This window comes from Siphateles boraxobius, unplaced genomic scaffold (genome assembly GCF_051911475.1).
Source record: "Siphateles boraxobius isolate OS27281-9 unplaced genomic scaffold, OSU_SipBor_1 33, whole genome shotgun sequence".
NCBI lineage: Eukaryota > Metazoa > Chordata > Actinopteri > Cypriniformes > Leuciscidae > Siphateles > Siphateles boraxobius.
This window is the reverse complement of record NW_027508953.1, coordinates 1,401,939-1,419,948: the sequence shown is the minus strand read 5'-3', so window position 1 is coordinate 1,419,948 and position 18,010 is coordinate 1,401,939. Positions and strand designations below refer to the sequence as shown.

At 38.9% G+C, this 18,010-nt stretch overlaps 1 protein-coding gene across 3 annotated transcripts in view; it reads left to right on the top strand.

Moving 5' to 3' along the window:
* recql4 (RecQ helicase-like 4) overlaps positions 1-18,010 on the top strand; it is a 28,975-nt gene that overhangs the window by 9,204 nt on the left and 1,761 nt on the right. Inside the window, exons 4-32 of one of the 3 annotated variants that reach the window (XM_077194879.1) lie at positions 2,405-2,472; positions 2,558-2,620; positions 2,723-2,875; positions 3,062-3,113; positions 3,249-3,634; positions 3,769-3,914; positions 4,149-4,182; positions 4,278-4,378; positions 4,490-4,636; positions 5,428-6,464; positions 6,540-6,639; positions 7,300-7,450; positions 7,527-7,643; positions 8,319-8,471; positions 8,571-8,663; positions 9,845-9,981; positions 10,189-10,272; positions 10,735-10,923; positions 10,997-11,179; positions 11,992-12,190; positions 12,276-12,553; positions 13,404-13,541; positions 13,630-13,864; positions 14,693-14,822; positions 14,896-15,056; positions 16,036-16,225; positions 16,579-16,744; positions 16,843-16,951; positions 17,404-17,676. In XM_077194879.1, coding sequence (XP_077050994.1) covers positions 3,831-3,914; positions 4,149-4,182; positions 4,278-4,378; positions 4,490-4,636; positions 5,428-6,464; positions 6,540-6,639; positions 7,300-7,450; positions 7,527-7,643; positions 8,319-8,471; positions 8,571-8,663; positions 9,845-9,981; positions 10,189-10,272; positions 10,735-10,923; positions 10,997-11,179; positions 11,992-12,190; positions 12,276-12,553; positions 13,404-13,541; positions 13,630-13,864; positions 14,693-14,822; positions 14,896-15,056; positions 16,036-16,225; positions 16,579-16,744; positions 16,843-16,951; positions 17,404-17,525 — 4,338 coding nt within the window. In that variant the 5' untranslated portion in view covers positions 2,405-2,472; positions 2,558-2,620; positions 2,723-2,875; ... (1 more) ...; positions 3,249-3,634; positions 3,769-3,830 and the 3' untranslated portion in view covers positions 17,526-17,676. Of the gene's footprint in view, positions 1-2,404; positions 2,473-2,557; positions 2,621-2,722; positions 2,876-3,061; positions 3,114-3,248; positions 3,915-4,148; positions 4,183-4,277; positions 4,379-4,489; positions 4,637-5,427; positions 6,465-6,539; positions 6,640-7,299; positions 7,451-7,526; positions 7,644-8,318; positions 8,472-8,570; positions 8,664-9,844; positions 9,982-10,188; positions 10,273-10,734; positions 10,924-10,996; positions 11,180-11,991; positions 12,191-12,275; positions 12,554-13,403; positions 13,542-13,629; positions 13,865-14,692; positions 14,823-14,895; positions 15,057-16,035; positions 16,226-16,578; positions 16,745-16,842; positions 16,952-17,403; positions 17,677-18,010 lie in introns of those variants that run through there. The other 2 variants (XM_077194878.1, XM_077194876.1) reach the window with 2 other exon arrangements.

Here is an 18,010-nt window from a genome sequence, read left to right as displayed (position 1 = left end):
GCTAAATAGGAGTCCTTCGTCCGTGCCAGTCTCACGACAGGGATCTCAGATTTACGCAGGGCACTGGAAGACAGCTGAGAAGGTGGCGTGATTAGACTGGTAACCCCATTCGTCGTCATCCGACGTAACTCGGAGTGACAACGAAAGGGAACGTCTCGGTTACGTATGTAACCCTCGTTCCCTGAGTAGGGAACGGAGACGTTACGTCTGCCTGCCACTTTCCGCTGTACCGCGGGGATCGCCTGAGCTCAGTCTTGGCTCCTCAGCGAAGAAACATATCTGCCTGTTGCCGGCGTCCTCCTTTTATACCCACGAGGTGGGGCGGAGTTACGCCATGCAAATTCTGCAGACCCATGGCATTTCTTTGCCATTGGCTCGTTTTGTAATACTCGAAGTTGATAGGCTTTCTAAGCGAAACCCCATTCGTCGTCATCCGACGTAAAGTCTCCGTTCCCTACTCAGGGAACGAGGGTTACATACGTAACCGAGACGTTTCTCAAGGGGACGCAATACTTTTATGATAGAGTGTAAAGTTTCTCAGGGGAATGCAATACTTATATGAGAGAGTGTAAAGTTTCTCAGGGGAAAGCAATACTTTTATGAGAGAGGGTAAATTTTCTCAGGGGAACGCAATACTTTTATGAGAGAGCGTAAAGTTTCTCAGGGGAACGCAATACTTTTATGAGAGAGCGTAAAGTTTCTCAGGGGAAAGCAATACTTTTATGAGAGAGCGTAAATTTTCTCAGGGGAACGCAATACTTTTATGAGAGAGTGTAAAGTTTCTCAGGGGAACGCTATACTTTTATGAGAGAGTGTAAAGTTTCTCAGGGGAAAGCAATACATTTATGAAAGAGCGTAAAGTTTCTCAGGGGAACGCAATACTTTTATGAGAGAGCGTAAATTTTCTCAGGGGAACGCAATACTTTTATGAGAGAGTGTAAATTTTCTCAGGGGAACGCAATACTTTTATGAGAGAGTGTAAAGTTTCTCAGGGGAAAGCAATACATTTATGAAAGAGCGTAAAGTTTCTCAGGGGAACGCAATACTTTTATGAGAGAGTGTAAAGTTTCTCAGGGGAACGCAATACTTTTATGAGAGAGTGTAAAGTTTCTCAGGGGAACGCAATACTTTTATGAGAGAGTGTAAAGTTTCTCAGGGGAACGCAATACTTTTATGAGAGAGCGTAAAGTTTCTCAGGGGAACGCAATACTTTTATGAGAGAGTGTACATTTTCTCAGGGGAACGCAATACTTTTATGAGAGAGTGTAAATTTTCTCAGGGGAACGCAATACTTTTATGAGAGAGTGTACATTTTCTCAGGGGAACGCAATACTTTTATGAGAGAGCGTAAAGTTTCTCAGGGGAAAGCAATACTTTTATGAGAGAGTGTAAAGTTTCTCAGGGGAACGCAATACTTTTATGAGAGTGCGTAAAGTTTCTCAGGGGAACGCAATACTTTTATGAGAGAGTGTAAAGTTTCTCAGGGGAACGCAATACTTTTATGAGAGAGTGTACATTTTCTCAGGGGAACTCAATACTTTTATGAGAGAGTGTAAAGTTTCTCAGGGGAACGCAATACTTTTATGAGAGAGTGTAAAGTTTCTCAGGGGAACGCAATACTTTTATGAGAGAGTGTACATTTTCTCAGGGGAACGCAATACTTTTATGAGAGAGCGTAAAGTTTCTCAGGGGAAAGCAATACTTTTATGAGAGAGTGTACATTTTCTCAGGGGAACGCAATACTTTTATGAGAGAGGGTAAAGTTTCTCAAGGGAACGCAATACTTTTATGAGAGATTGTAAATTTTCTCAGGGGAACGCAATACTTTTATGAGAGAGTGTAAATTTTCTCAGGGGAACGCAATACTTTTATGAGAGAGCGTAAAGTTTCTCAGGGGAAAGCAATACTTTTATGAGAGAGGGTAAAGTTTCTCAAGGGAACGCAATACTTTTATGAGAGAGTGTAAAGTTTCTCAAGGGAACGCCATACTTTTATGAGAGAGTGTAAAGTTACTCAGGGTACTGCAAAAAAAATCCTTAAAATTTCTCGTGAACCACATTACTTTTACGAGAGAACACAAAGTTTCTTGGGGGAATGCAATACTTTTAAGTGCAAACTAACTTTTTTACCAGAATCTGCAAAGTTTCTCAGGGGACCGCAATACTTTTATGAGAGAACGCAAAGTTTCTTGAGGAAACACAATACTTTTATGAGAGAACGCAAAGTTCCTCACGCAAAGATTCTCAGGGGAACACAAAACATTTGCAAGAGAACACAAAAGCATTGACTCATTATCTTTCCTCTTATCTAAGTTTTTTCCCCCACCACCATGTCCCTAATGGGCTGCAATGCTTTTCGAGAGAACGCAATAAACTCAAGATCATGTGTGTTTTCTCTTCTCTAGGCCAGAAACTAAAAGGAAAGCATTTTTATGACTTTTCAGGACAGGTGTTCTGTGAGGAGGATTATTTGGTCTGTGGTCTGGTCTTGTTTATTAATTATTTCTTGCTCTCAATTTAGAGGACAAGAGTGCTTTTAATGCTTCTTTCTTTTCTAGAATTCCAGTGTCAAGCACTTTGCAGAGGTTTGCACATCCTGTGGATATTTAATCACAGATATGGTCAGTCTGAAAGCCATTTTGACTGTTTAATGAATCTAATGGATCATGTGGCAGTTGGAAACATTCAATAAAATGAACTAAGATTACCTCTGACCCCTTTAGGTTCTCCAGGCTTTGGGAAAGTCTTTCCATCCCGACTGTTTCCGCTGTGTCATCTGTAACGAGACGCTGGAGGGACAGCCGTTCAGTGTCGACACACAAAACAAGATATATTGTGTGAAAGACTACCATAGGTGAAGAATATGGACACTTACAGTAAGACACTTCACAGACAATGAATATATAATCTAAGTATCAAATAATGAAGGATATCCAAATCATTACGTCAAAATCTAATTTCTATTAAATGTTTTAGCCATTCATACCAACCCCAATTATAAGACATGAACATTTTTTCATTATCTCATTCAAGTATTATGTAGCAATATTGATTTTGCACAGGTTTCTAGCCCAGACCTGTGCTGGATGTGAACAGTTAATCCTTCCCACTCAGGTATTTTATTATGATTATTGTTATTTTGCAAATATCTTTTTATTTTTATGTAGAAGTATTTTTATGGTCATAATTTGATCTCATACACATTGATCATGAATTGAAATATTGATTTGTGTTTGTTTATGTCCACAGGGTTCAAATGAGATTGTGCGAGTGATGTCCATGGGCAAAAGCTACCATGTGGCCTGTTATGAAGGAAAATATGACATTTAATAACTGTATAGCCTATTTAATCCAGACTGAAGAAACTCTAGTCTGTTCATAATTGTTCAATTATAATTATTAATTATTTTATGTTTTCAGCTAAAATATAAAATTCATATATATAAAAGAAAAACTGGACATCTGATTTTTTAATTGTATTTAAATAAAATAAAAGTATGCAATGCCTATTGTGGTCTATATGCTATCATTTGTTTGAGGACTTTTATTATGACATTACCGGAAGAGGTGGAAGTCATCTAATGTTTTCAACGCTGATTTGACGTTTGGCGCGTTCAGTGGAAAGTTGCAGTTTAGTGAGTGAGAATAAAGCATAAGCTCTCTTTAGAATAAGATAAATATGCTCTTTTATATAAGATACATATGTCTCTATAACTGACATGGTCTTTTTATAGTGAGTCTGAAATACATGTTGATGTGTTCTATGAAGGAATTATAAACTGTTGGATGAGTTTGTATATATATATTGGTTTTCACGGATAGAGTGACCAGATGGATCGATACAATGATGTAAAAATCCTCCTGAAGAAATGGGAACAATCTTTCTTCCAAACAAACAACAGAAAGCCCAATAAGGTAACGTGTATTGTTGTGTAACGTTATTGTTGTTGTATGTTAACAATGCTGTCTGTGGTTTCATTGTCGTGTGTTTTAATTTGTTGTGCTTTGTGCTTAGTCTTATGTTTTTTTAATGTTATGTTGTTTTGTGTTTTCTTGTGTTGTTTAGTGATATATGACATAGTTATTGTAGGTATATTCTGTTGACATCTTTTTATGTCATAATATACAAACATATCTTTTCTTTTAAAGGATGACATTGATAAAGCTCCAGAGGAGACGAGACGTAAGATTATTTTGTTGTGTTAACTTTGTTCATGTTGAGCTTTCATACTTTGTTTGTTTGTTTTAATTTTGATTTGTATTTTCTTGTGTTTGCAGAACTTTATAAAGAATATCGCTCTCTTAAAGAGGCAAAAGAAAGAAAGAGCTCAGAGGTGGAAGATCCAACAAACCCCCCGGAGAGTCACTCATCTACAACTGTGAGAATCTACTTTATTTCAACATTCATCATCAGCCGTCTTTATAGTTTCTGAAGATAAGAACCGATCATATGTGTAGATCCAGTAAATGTTTACGTTCACTGTTTTAAGGGATCTGGATGCTGGGGATCTCACCTCAACCGGAGGAATCTGCCGACTGCTGTGCCGAAACTCTCATCAGATGATAAAGAGACACTGAAAGCTTCAGCTCAGTACTTTGGCATGAAGTTGAAGAACAATCTTGGAGCTTTAACAAAGGTGAATGTGACTTATGAGCTGTGTAATACTACTTAAAAACTATATCTTTATATATATATATATATTTAGTCTTTTGAAAATGTGATGTACCAGTTATTTGTTCCAAACAGCTGTTGTTATCATGTACATTTAAAAAATAAAATAAGTAAAAAATAGTCAAATAATAAAATTAAAATAAAGCAGTGGAAACAGATCTCTTTAATTAATATATGTGTATATATAATTTAAAGTAATATAATTTATTTAATATGTAATAATTAAAAAGGTAATTAAAAATATTTTTTTTTTTTTAAATTTACAATTTTTTTATCGATGTTTTCGTTAAAAAATATATATAGTTGTTTGTTTATTACGTCTTATTATATGGGTAAACATGTCCACTGATTTTGACAATATTTTGTATATTGTGAAATTTTATTATTTTTTTAAACATTTAGATTGAAAATGTAAACTCATGCTGAACAAAATAGAGTAAAAATGCCATTACAAATAATCAGTCTTAATAAGTGGAAAACGCACCATAATTTAATTAAAAAGGGTATAATTTTATAAAAAGCATTTTGTTGAATTGTTAAACATATTCAGAAACATTTACTCTGATTAGGATGTTGTGATGGCATCTTTACTGTATTGTACATCTTGCATTTCTCAACTTAATCTATATGACATTAATGGCTGTTTTGAATAAATAATGAATCTGACAGAAACCATTCTTAATAAATGTCATTTTGGAGAAACAGGCTGCAGAATATCTCTTCTCTTATTTTCTTGTCACATATGCTAAATTCTAGGAACGATCATTTTCTCTGAAAAAAGCTACAACTCCTCGCCGAACGCCAACCAAACCACTGCAGGACACTCCAAACTCCAGCGCAGCACCGACAGATGTAGAGACTCACACACCGAAGTCAGCCAACACACACCCAGAACACAGCGCTCCTCCGGTACAGACGGCCAGCACTGAGTTTGAGGACGAGCCGTCGGATCCCTTCGTTTCCGTGACCCCCTCCAAATCCTGGTCTCCAGCTGTGGGCTCCGCACACAAGAGCGTGGAAAGGCTCCAGTTCTTGCGGCAGTCCATGACCAAGAGGATTTCTTCTGTGGACAGTGGCTGGCTCGCACGCTGTCAGGTCTTCGATGAGGTGGAGGAACCTCGGAAACCTGTTGCTGGGAATTCAGAGCTAACGAAAAACGATAATAGTTGTTTACCACCTACTGTTAGAAGCGAAACCGTGTCCAATCAGGGTCAAACATGCCCTAAGACTTCATTAGAGAAGAGTAAATCTGCCTTTTCAGAGGACGAAGCACAGAAAGGTCCTGTAGTGTCTTCAGTAAGGGACAATGTGTCGCCGAATGCAGAATTGGGCTCCCCGGGGCCTCATGGTGAACGGGTATATCAAAAAGACAATGCAGCTCTCACTGGAGATGGTGAGACGTGTTTAGAGCAACCCAAATCTCCTGCAAAAACTAAGAAACGCAAACCTAGGGCTAAAAAAGATCAAGACTCGGGTGAAAAACCACAGGCTGAATGTGGCAAAAAAACAAAAGGTCGAAAAAGACAAAGAAACGATGATGTGGATGAATCTGAGGAGCAGGAAGGCGGAGTGAAAAAGAGAAGGAGAACTAAGAAAGGAGAGGAAGATGGGGAGGATCAGCCCCAAAAAGCAGGGAAGAGGAAAGGAAAAGTCGATGAGGAGGATGATTCTTCCAGCTCAGAGGAAAAGAAAACCCAGAAACGAGTGATTCCTCAGGAGAATCTGCTGGGAGAAGTGGATGAGGAGGAGGCCAGAGCCGCTGCGTACACGATGAAGAACACCGCCAGGGTCAAGTGGGTGCCGTAAGCTTGCCTATAGTTGTCACATATTTTATGTTTTATTGATTTATCATTCATATCTTGAACCAGGCCTACCAAAAACACAGATGGGAACTTTGTGAAAATAAATTTGAAGAAGAAGTCCCATGTCAAAGGATTTGCTTTGAGAGGGGCCGCAATGAGGAAACAGGTCAGTTGATCTCATTTTAGATCTTCTTTAAATGAAAAGTTTAACCAAAAAATAAAAATCGTCATAATTTATGCAATCTTTTTGTTGCTCTAACCCATATAATTTACCTTCTACAGTGAAACACAAATACAGATATTTTTTTTAATATAAATAAAAATTTGAGCTGCCATTTTTGCAGTCACAGTATATATATACCATAGCTCTTTAAAAGAACAAAAAAGCACCATAAAAGTAGTCAGAATTACATGTATATTACATTATAATCTTAAGATGTCATAAATTTAAGCGGTAAGTCTTTTCCCTCTGTTCTCGCTCTAAACTTTTGCCGTGTGGCATTGTTGATGTGAGATTTGATGCATCTTGAGTTTTCAGTAAATTTTTTGGCAAATCACTCTTTCTTTCTTTTTTTCTTTTAAAAATCATATATATTTTTTAATTTGTTAATATAAATCCTAAATCCTAAAAGAATGTTGTTAGGAACCTCTCAAACAGGGATATGATGTTTGTGTATTTATACGGATTGTCCATCCAGAAGTATGACCAACGTTAGTAAATCCGAAGGAAACTATTTAAATAGTTAAAAAATATATAAGATAAGATACTGTTGTTTTTCATTGTGTAGTTCATGTATGTACTTTTGTCAATGCTTTATAATTGCAGATGTACATGCAGAAGTTCCAGCTGAAGGGCGAGCGGTTCGGCGGTGGGTTCGGGAGGGGCCGGGGCCGCTTTGGCGGCTTCAATCGGCAGGGCGACTCCTGTTACAAGTGTGGCGGGACGGGTCACTGGGCACGAGACTGTCAAGGAAGAGGTGAGGGTCACATGACTCTGCTCTCATTAATATGTGATTATGTTAATGAAATCATGTGCCTGGGTTTGTGTTGCAGCTCCTGTGGTGAGTTCTGCAGGACAGCGGGAAACCCCAGTAGAGGAGGAGGAGTTTGAGCTGCCCACGCTGGAGGAAGTTGCCCGGGCGACAGGAACTCTGCGCTCAGAGCCTATTGGTGGGTCTGCATGGGTCACATGTTCACATACTGGGACAGATGCCATACTTTCTGCAGTCAATTGTCACAAAACACCCTAGCATGATTATATTGCAATATGACTTAAGGCGATAGTTAAAACGAGAAGGCTGCAATTTACTTAAAGGGGAACTTGGCAACTCTAGCCATTTCTTCGCTGATTTTCACTTTTGTTGTTGCATGTTTTCTCAGCGAGCTCCCCCTACAGCTATATATGCACAACATATATTATATATATATATGTATATTTCACAACACGGTCGTTAAAAAAACTCACTTGAGGCCCCTCCTCCCCCTTTCTACCGCTGCTCATGTGCATTTGTTATTATCGGAGCCGGCCAACTTTATCGTGTGGAGCTATGTCTACCGAGGTGGGTAATACATCATACACGTTGAGGGCGACGTGTGTGTTTATGTCGAATTGCCGTAAAGCAGTTTGTGTTTCTCGCTTGTTCTCGCTTCTCACGAGACTCCTATTTCCATCTTACCGGGACGTTAATCCTCATGTTTCAAGGTTGCTTTTCCGCCTGGGAACGCTGAGGGGAACGCTTACTAGCAACCATCCGGAACACCAAAGCAACTGGATGGCAATGTGCAAAAATACTTACTTACACCTTGGTACCTCATGGCAACCAATGCTTTGCTTTCTTGCCACAGTGGCTCCTCCTGTTGTGGGCGGGGACTCTTCTGAGAAGGCGGAGCAGGGGGAGGAGATTCTGCTCAACATCATCAGACCCGATTATGAGCGGCCTGCCCCTCCTCCACCTATGGAACCGCTCTACACACCAAAGGATGATGGGAAAGTTCAAGGTACTTGAATGGTCTTTAAGAGCTTTAATGGTCAGTAAGAGCTTTATTCTGTGCAAATGTCCCTATTTATTCTCTTTCTTCTCCTGTGATTTTCCACAGATGTCCCTCCAGAGGTGTACGAAGCGCTACGAGACTTTGGTTACAAGTCCTTCAGGCCTGGCCAGGAGACGGCCATCATGAGAATCCTGTCAGGTGGGAGGAAGTTATGAGAAGCTTGAGGCATTACTGTATTTCTTTATTTCATTTTTTGCGTTTTTTGACAGTGGAGTGTCATGTTGAAAAAAAAACCCCCACAAGTCTGCATTTTCCATGTGTCTCTGTGTGAATGAGAAGCTCAGTTTGGTCTACTACACATATTCAAGCACACTTGAAGCTCGTGTTGTTTTCAGTGTCTGCTGTTACACTGTTTACACCTGGTATTAAAATGCGTTTTGCTAGATCGGATCGAAGGTAGACGAGGGAGACACATTCCCGTTTACACCTGGTGTTTTAATCCGTCTCTTTTGTCCACTTTCAACCACTTCTGTCCTGATTTCTTTGAGGGAAGGGTGTACGGGTGGGTACATTTTTGCGTTTTTCTTAGATCTTTCGATATAATGGACAAAATAAACTCACGCAATTTACATGTGAACGTGCGGAGAGACGCAGCTTTAGTCGGCCGTAAGACCAGCCGAGCGCAGTGAGTGTGTGTTAGAAATCAGGAATGATGAGAGAACATTGTGCTTTATATGTTTTTCATCTTTATACCAAACTGGGCTCTCCAGCCGACAAAGTTGAAATCCCGTCTGGCTAGAGCGCTTCCCCTAATGTTCCCGCATTAGTTCAGTAGGTGGAGAAAAGACTGTCTTTTGTGGCTTTTTGAACATATTCGACCCCATGAGTTTACACTACGAAAGCAATCCAGGCGAATGTGTTTTCAACTACTTCTGGAAGCGGTTGAAAGTCGACAAGCTCAAAATGTTTTAGACCCCGTTTACACCTGTATTTAGCATCGTCCACTTGTGATCCAATCGATCAAAACGCATCTTAAATTGTGAACACTATGAGGAAAGTATATGAGGACATGAACACATGAACTTCATCTCCAGAGAGTTAACTTCCCCGGCATTTACCATTTCATTTGATGAATTACTATGTGACAGAAAAAGGTTCCCAAAAACCTGATTTTCATTTCAAACCACATTTGAAAGGATTTTCTGCAAATTTTTGCTGTTGATGAGACTTTCAAAAAATTGATTTTTCTATGTTAAAAGATTTTCTTTTGCTGTTCAGACAACCAAAAAAACTAAATGAATTTGAGTCTGAAGTGTAGTGTGCACAAACGCTGAGTAAAGCCGGTGCTCTGATCTATTGGCGGTTTTGTTTTGGTTTAGGTCTGTCCACACTGGTAGTTCTGTCCACTGGAATGGGAAAGTCTCTGTGCTACCAGCTTCCAGCGTACCTGTACGCCCAGAGGTCAAAGTGCATCACGCTGGTGGTGTCTCCTCTGGTGTCTCTGATGGACGATCAGGTACGTCTGACTCTGCAGTGGGAATTGAATTCTTATTAATTTAATAAGCAAATGAAATGAGGCACAGTATTGCTGTTTTAATTATTATTCAATAAGATATATTGTGTAGATGAAAATTATTAAGTGCATTTAGACTATAAACATCTCGTGGAAGGTTAGAGCAGCCTTTTAAAGTGTTTTTATTTCATTTTTACATTGTTTGTGAAGCTTTCTGGACTCCCGTCGAAGCTGAAAGCCGCCTGCATCCACTCCAACATGTCTAAGAAACAGAGAGAGATGGCCATTGAGAAGGTACAAGACTATGAAGTACTCTTTAAATTATATGCAACTTATTTATGGATCCAGAATGTATTTTAAATTTTTTAGCACAAGTACATTTATATATATATATATATATATGTATAATTTATTTATTTTTTTGTCTAAGTTGTTTTAATTATGTTATACCTATAATATTATGTTGTTAAATGTTTAATATATCTGCCATGTAATAGCCGGTGATGCTGATATGGCAATAAACTCAAATAATAAAACTATTACTACTACTTAAATGATATGTAGCATGTCTTTTAATACAGTTAGGATATAGCGATAAACCACGTTAAGTTTTCGTTTAGTTAACGATAACAACTCTGGTCCTAACCTGACCAGTAACAGCAATACACATCAAAACATTTAAATGTGTGAATATAAAAATGTTCGAGTCTTGATGCATCTTTGCTAGTCAGGACTCTGATGTTATTGTGTGTGTAGGTGAAGGCCGGTGAGGTGCATGTCCTGCTGTTGTCTCCTGAAGCGCTGGTCGGTGGAGGTCACTCCGGGTCAGGATGTCTCCCGCCTGCAGACCAGCTCCCCCCGGTGGCCTTCGCCTGTATCGACGAGGCTCACTGCGTGTCTGAGTGGTCGCACAACTTCCGACCCTGTTACCTGAGACTGTGCAAGGCGAGTCTCTCAAATGCATTGGAGTTTTCTGCATTCGATCAGTGCAAAATCAATGTGAGTTTGTGTTGCGTAGGTACTCAGGGATCGGTTGGGTGTGCGTTGTCTGTTGGGTCTCACCGCCACAGCCACTCTGTCCACAGCGCTGGACATCGCCCGACACCTGGACATCAGCGACCAGGACGGCATCGCTGTGCGCTCTGCTGCTGTCCCGCACAACCTCCAGCTGTCAGTGTCCATGGACAGAGACAAAGATCAGGTGCGTTTAGTCTTGCTTTTTTTGTCTACACAAGATACAGGACTATTAGGCATTACGGATCACATCCAAAAAACTGGGTGTCATGACCATTTTCACACTAATCGTTCAGGCGGATTAGTTTAAAAAAAAATGTGTCCAGAAAATTCAAAATGGACGAGAAATTGAAAAGTAATGGAAGTGAAATGCTACATATATATTAGACTTTTTATATAATTGTATTTACATATATAAACTATAATAAATCATTACTAAATTTATATACTTAAATATCAGTGTTATTTTAGTATTATTTATATGCTGTTATAGTACTTATTAACATTTTGAATATATTATAAATGTGCTTTTGTATCTTTTTTGTTTTCATATATTTTTATTTAGGTTAAATTTGTTTTTATTTCATTTTTAGTTTTGAATTTTAGTACTTTTACCTAAACATTTTATTTGAGTTAGTTGCCAAAGCAACAATTTTAATTTTTAATTTATTTTCAAATAATTTGTATTTTTTATTTTAGCTTTATTTCAATTATTAAATACACTTTTAAATGGTTTTCAAGTTTTTAGTTAACAATGACAACACTGCTTTTTTATTTTTTATTTTATCTGAACCAAAACTGCTGACTGAAACCGCTGGTCCTGAATTGTCACTATTATTTAAATTCAACTTCAGTAAAACATCTCAATAATAATGGATCATCGTGATACAATATTTTGAACTTGGTTTGAGATCTTTCAGAGAGATGCATAGTTTAAAAGTGCATTTTCATGCAGTAAATTCAGAGCTGTTACAAATGTCTCAATGTTTTCTCCAACAGGCTCTAGTGTCTTTGCTGAAGGGCGAACGCTTTGGCGCTCTGGAGTCGGTGATCGTGTACTGCACCAGGCGAGAGGAGACGTCCCGTATCGCTGCGCTGCTGCGCACCTGCCTGCAGGGGGTGGTGTTGAGAGAGTCGTCCAAACCAGCGCCCGAGGATGAGGACGACAACCCTGTGGGGAAGAAGAAGAAAGCTCTGGGTATAATACATGACTGTCGTGCATAACACTCCAGCTTGTTTGCATTATTTTGAGGTGTTAATGCCATTTCTCCCCCTCAACGCAGCCAGGAAGAAGATCCGTAAGCCTCTGAAGTGGATCGCGGAAGCGTACCATGCTGGGATGTCTGCGTCTGAGAGGCGGCGAGTGCAGAATAACTTCATGTGTGGGGAGCTGCGTGTGGTGGTGGCCACCGTGGCCTTCGGGATGGGGTTGGACAAATCGGACGTGCGTGGGATCGTCCACTACAACATGCCCAAGAGCTTCGAGAGCTACGTGCAGGAGATCGGCCGAGCGGGACGTGACGGACACCCGGCGCACTGCCACCTGTTTCTAGACCCAGAGGTCTGTGCATGTGTGGTACTTTCATTTAAATCATTTGAATGTTACTTACATACTAATATAGTAAGACACTGCCGTAAAAGAGGAATTATCAGCAGACATCAGAAATTGCACAATAGCTGCTTTGGATCTAAAACCTATAATACATTTCTATATTAATAACAAATAGCAAACAGAGTTGGATCTACACAACATGAACAAACTCCATAAAATCAGTCTTAATGTTGGGAAAATAAGTTTCTATCATTTTTCAAACCGATGAGAACAGATGATTTATACCCGTTGCCAAATAGGCCATTTCAGGATATTAGGAAAAGATCCACCAACATGTTCTTTGCTCCCTGAAGCATGTTTTATTAGACTGTGCTGGATTAGTCATTTTAGTACCTTAAACCTATTTTGTTTCAGGTTTAAGGAACATAAACAACTTAAAGAGCACTGACCTGTACCATAGACTGCTGCAGATTCATTTCAGCGTTAATAGTTTTGACATAGAAATGCTTAAATCCTAATCTGAGGACATGATAATCTCAGGACCAAATACAATGATTGGACAAACATTTATTGGTCCTGAGACTTCCACAGCTGATACTGTGTATGTACATGTTTAGACACTTAGACCACTTCTATTATTGATTGCTATCAGGATGTGAAGAGTTTCAAACAGCATAACATAAAGTGGTTATGAAACAAATTGCCTACCCTGCCTTTAAGTTTACATTTTATCATCTGATATTTATATTTCAGTTAACACAATCTATTTATAATAGTTTACATTTTTAATTTTAGTGTACAATATCAAAACTGCAATAACTGATTTTTGTTGTTGTATTATTCTATTATGTGTGTTTAGGGTGCAGATTTGCACGAGCTGCGCAGGCACATCTACGCAGACACGGTGGATTATTATACAGTGAAGAAACTGGTGCAGAAGGTTTTTCCTCCGTGTAAATGCAGACAGATTCAGCAGAAGCAGCGAGATTGGGAACAGGTGAAACTTGAGTAATTACAAATATATATAAATATATGTATGTGTGTGTGTGTGAGTTGTGTTGAGGTCTGGATGTCCCTCCCTGTAGGCTGCAGAAGTGTCTGACAGTGAGTTACTGGAGATGGAGGTTTGTGAGGACACTGATTCACACCAGCAGAGGAGCGAGACCGTGACTCCCACAGAACAACAGACACACACTCCACATGAGGAGAGCGACGGCGGGCTGAAACTGAGAGACGAGTGTTTACAGCGGCCGTGTCACACACACGAGAGAGCCATTCCCATGCAGGAGACTGTGGAGGCCCTCGACATCACGGAAGAGAGTGAGAGGACTTACAAAAACATGAGATGAAGTGCTTTAAAACAGTACATCTGAGGGTAGACGACAGGTCACCGTGATTTTGTTCACCGAAGACATGTTCCTGGATCAACATTCCTGTCCCAAAATTTAGTCCTAACCCTATCCCTACCCCTAAACCTAACCCTACCCATAACTTTTCCCTAAAATCAGAGGGAAATAATAGCTGTATAACACTGATGTTGAAGCACCTTACCCTGGTTCTAAGCCAAAACTTGACATAAACTGTAAACTTGTCCCTCAAATCTGATTGGCTGATCTGAAAGTTGTTCCAGGATCAACAAAGATGTTGATCCAGGAACATGTGGTACTTGGTGAAATCACGTTCACCGTAGACGACATATTTGAAAAAATCGATCTCCTAAAAATCATTCACTCGCCCTCCTGTGTTTTTTAGATCTCCATCTAGAAATCAAATGTTGTCTAATTGATTAAAATATTTATCCACCTCACAAGTTATCGCAATATACAGTAGTCAACATTTGAAGTGGATCAAAAAGGTCATCAAAGTTGTCCTAAGACAAGAACGGGTATTGTTCAAAATTCATGATGAAAGGTTTTGATTCACTTCAAATGTTGATTACTGTAATTTATTCTGATCTTGCCAAAAATTGCATAAAAATACACTAGAATTCTTTTATGAATGGAAACAGCATTTATTTGAAATAGGTGATTAAATAATGTCAATGTGATTTTTTTGTTTTTTGTTTTTTGGTTGAACTATTCCAAATGAAATATGGTGTCGTCTTCAGTTAAGATCTATATGGCTCGTTATGTGTGTGTGTGTGTTTAGGTCTGGAGACTCTGCTGTGTTACCTGGAGCTTCATCCTCAGCAGTGGGTGGAGCTTCTCCATCCGACTCTCTCCGTCTGCAAACTGCAGTGTTACGGCGGGCCACAACAACTGCGCAAAATCACCAAACTGTACGTCACACTCTCACAGCGTGCTTTGTAAGAGCTCTTCAGAGGCGTGTGTGCTGAATCTGCTTGTGATCAGGTGTCCTCCGCTCGCTGTGACGCTGGCGAGGAGACGCATGGCGGGGGAGCGTGTGGAGTCATGTGACGCGCTGGAGTTTGACGTGGTGGAGCTGGCGGACACTATGGGCTGGCAGCTTCCTCTGGTGAAGAGAGGCCTGAGACAGCTGCAGTGGGGCTCAGGTGACACAACTACTTTATTCTGATGGATCTGACCTCTGTGATCAACATCTATTCACCTTAACTGTCATGAAAAAGAGTTTATGGCAGTAATAAAGATTTGATTAGAAGATTAGTAATCAAATAATAAATAATTAAACGTGGGCTGGAAACAATGAGTTTCTAGGTTTCCAACCTCTGTTTCAATAATCTTCTATTATGTTGTATTCTGTTTGGTTTGGTTCTATTTTATTATGTTTTGTGCTTTTCTGTTCTATTTTATTTTACTCTGTTCTATTCTATTATGTTTAATTGTATTATTTTGCACTCTATTCTGTTTTGTTATATTCTATTATGCTGTGTTCCTTTTTTTCTATATTATATTCTATTTTTTTTATTATGTTGTATTCTGTTTTATTCTATACTATTCTATTATGTTGTGTGCTTTTGTTTTATTTTATTTTACTCTATTCTATTATGTTGCCCTTCTCCATTCTATTTTACTCTTTTGTTCTATTTTAATTGTTTTATTCTATTCTATTATGTTGTTGTATTGTCTATTCTATTGTTATGACATTTTATTTGACTCTAATCTGTTCTGTTCTATTATTTTGCACTCTATTATGTTCTATTTTATTATGTTGTATTCTATTATATTGTTTTATTCTACTATTCTATTGCTGTGTGCTTGCTTTTCTGTTCCATTCTATTTTACTGTTATATTCTGTTCTGTTCTATTATGTTACCCTTTTCTGTTCAAATTTATTTTACTCTATTCTGTTCTATTTTATTTTATTCTATTCTATTGGTATGCTATTCTATTAGAGGGATTCTATTTTTGAATCACTCTAAAGGCACGATTCTGCCTTTCTGTTTTATTCTTGGACTCTATTCTATTCTATTGTGTTTAGTTCTGTTCTATTTGATTCTGTAGTATTCCGTTCTGTTGTATCATGTTGTATTCTCTGACGTTGTGTCGTGTTGTGTTCTGTGATCTCCTCAGGTTCGTACGGAGGCACAGGCAGGAGCGGTGTTCACGTGGAGTTCTCAGCGCTGTCCTTCTACTTCCGCTCGTACGGAGACCTGACGCCGGATGAGCTGGACGCGGTCGGAGCGCTTCTGCACGGGAGAGTGATGGCGCAGGAGAGGACTCAGCTGTACCAGCTCAAAACCTGCTTCAAAGCCTTCCGCAGGTCAGGCCCGTCACACACACTCCACGTCGCTGATCTCATCACTTACGCTTCTTTATCGGAAGTCGCTTCGGATAAAAGCATCTAATAAATGCATAAATGAAAAAGTGATCACTTATAGCAGTTTTAAAGTGCCACAGTTTATAAGAAAAGCAGAACCCAAACTTTTGAACAGTGGTACATTTTGAAAATCTTGTTGACTTTCACTGATAGAGTATTTAGCATTCAAAAAGTCATTGCAAGATTTGCATACTGAAATGTGATTGGTCTTTTACATGCACTGACATTTGACTTAAGAGAATGGCATCATCTTTAATATCTCTGCCTTTGTGTTGTGTGTATGTGTGTGTGTGCAGCGTTGCGTACCGTAACTGCAGTCTGTGTATGGATGATCTGGAGGAGAGCAGGAGTGACGATCTCAAAGAGCTGCTGCGCGATTACTTTGACAAGAGGAGAAACCTGGATCTGAGCAAACACTATAAGGAGGAAGAGGACGAGGAGGAAGAGCTCAACAAATGCAAGGTGTGATCTTTTACAGTTTGATCTTGAGCAGATGTTTATGATGTGTTATATCTCTGAATGCTAGTGTTAATCTGCTGTTGGTTGTGTTCTGTCGTCAGATGAGGGACTGGGAAGGCCAGATCTGTGCTGACATCAGAGGTTTCCTGTGCAGTCGCAGCGATGAGAAGTTCTCCGGTCGAGCCGTGGCCAGGATATTCCACGGCATTGGTGTGTTTTTCTTCCGATATTTTTCTCAACTAGGGGTGTGTGATGTGTATCGTCAATGATAATATCGTAATTGTTGTTTTAAGATGTGGAAGCTAATATTATGGAGTATGTAGAAAACTAATCGTTAACAACTAGAGCTGCATGATTAATCATTAAAAGATGAAGTGTAAACTAATATAAATGCAGCATCTGTGCCACTTCTGCAGTGAAAGTCTTTTTTTTCTCTGAAATATGTCACTTTGTTTTTCAGTGGCATTGCATACATAGGTTGTAATTTTTACATTTAAAGGTGCAAAAGTTCTGATATGATTTTTGTTTCATTTTTTACATCACAAAAACATACAGGTGTGTGTAGACTTTTTACATCCAGATATATCCCAGAAGATTTCTTGTCAATATCGCACATGGTTTTATTTGAGAGTAATTCAGCGTGTGCTTGTTTCCTCCTGCAGGAAGTCCGTGTTATCCAGCGCAGGTGTATGGACGCGACCGCAGATACTGGAGGAAATACATTCAGTTTGATTTCAATGAGATCATTCGTTTAGCCACTCAGGAGATCATTAGAACGAGGTAACAAGACGCCCTGATCACATGATCATCTGTCACACCCAAACTACAATCTGAAATTATTTATTTGAGCTGTTTTTCATTATTTTCTAAATGTTCACATGTTGTGTTTGATGACTTTTTACACAATAAAGACTGTTTTCTGAGATCTGTAATAACATCAGTTGTGTTTGCTCAGTCTGTCCTGTAGGAAGTGCTATTGTGCGCTATTGAAAGATTCATTCTAGTCAATTGACACATTTATACTCAACATTCAGGTATCAGGTATTAATATTTATAATCTCTTGTATAATCTAAATTCATCACAGACACATCTACCGCCGTATGTTTTGTGTGTTCTCTCCTACAGTTAGCCTTTAATTACACTCATTACATATGAATATAAACAGACTTAAGATTCGTAAAAATAATGTGCTGGAATCTTTTATTTATTTAATAATTTTTTTTGATGATTATCAGTTTTTTTTCGCAGCAGTAAATCATTTAGGAAAC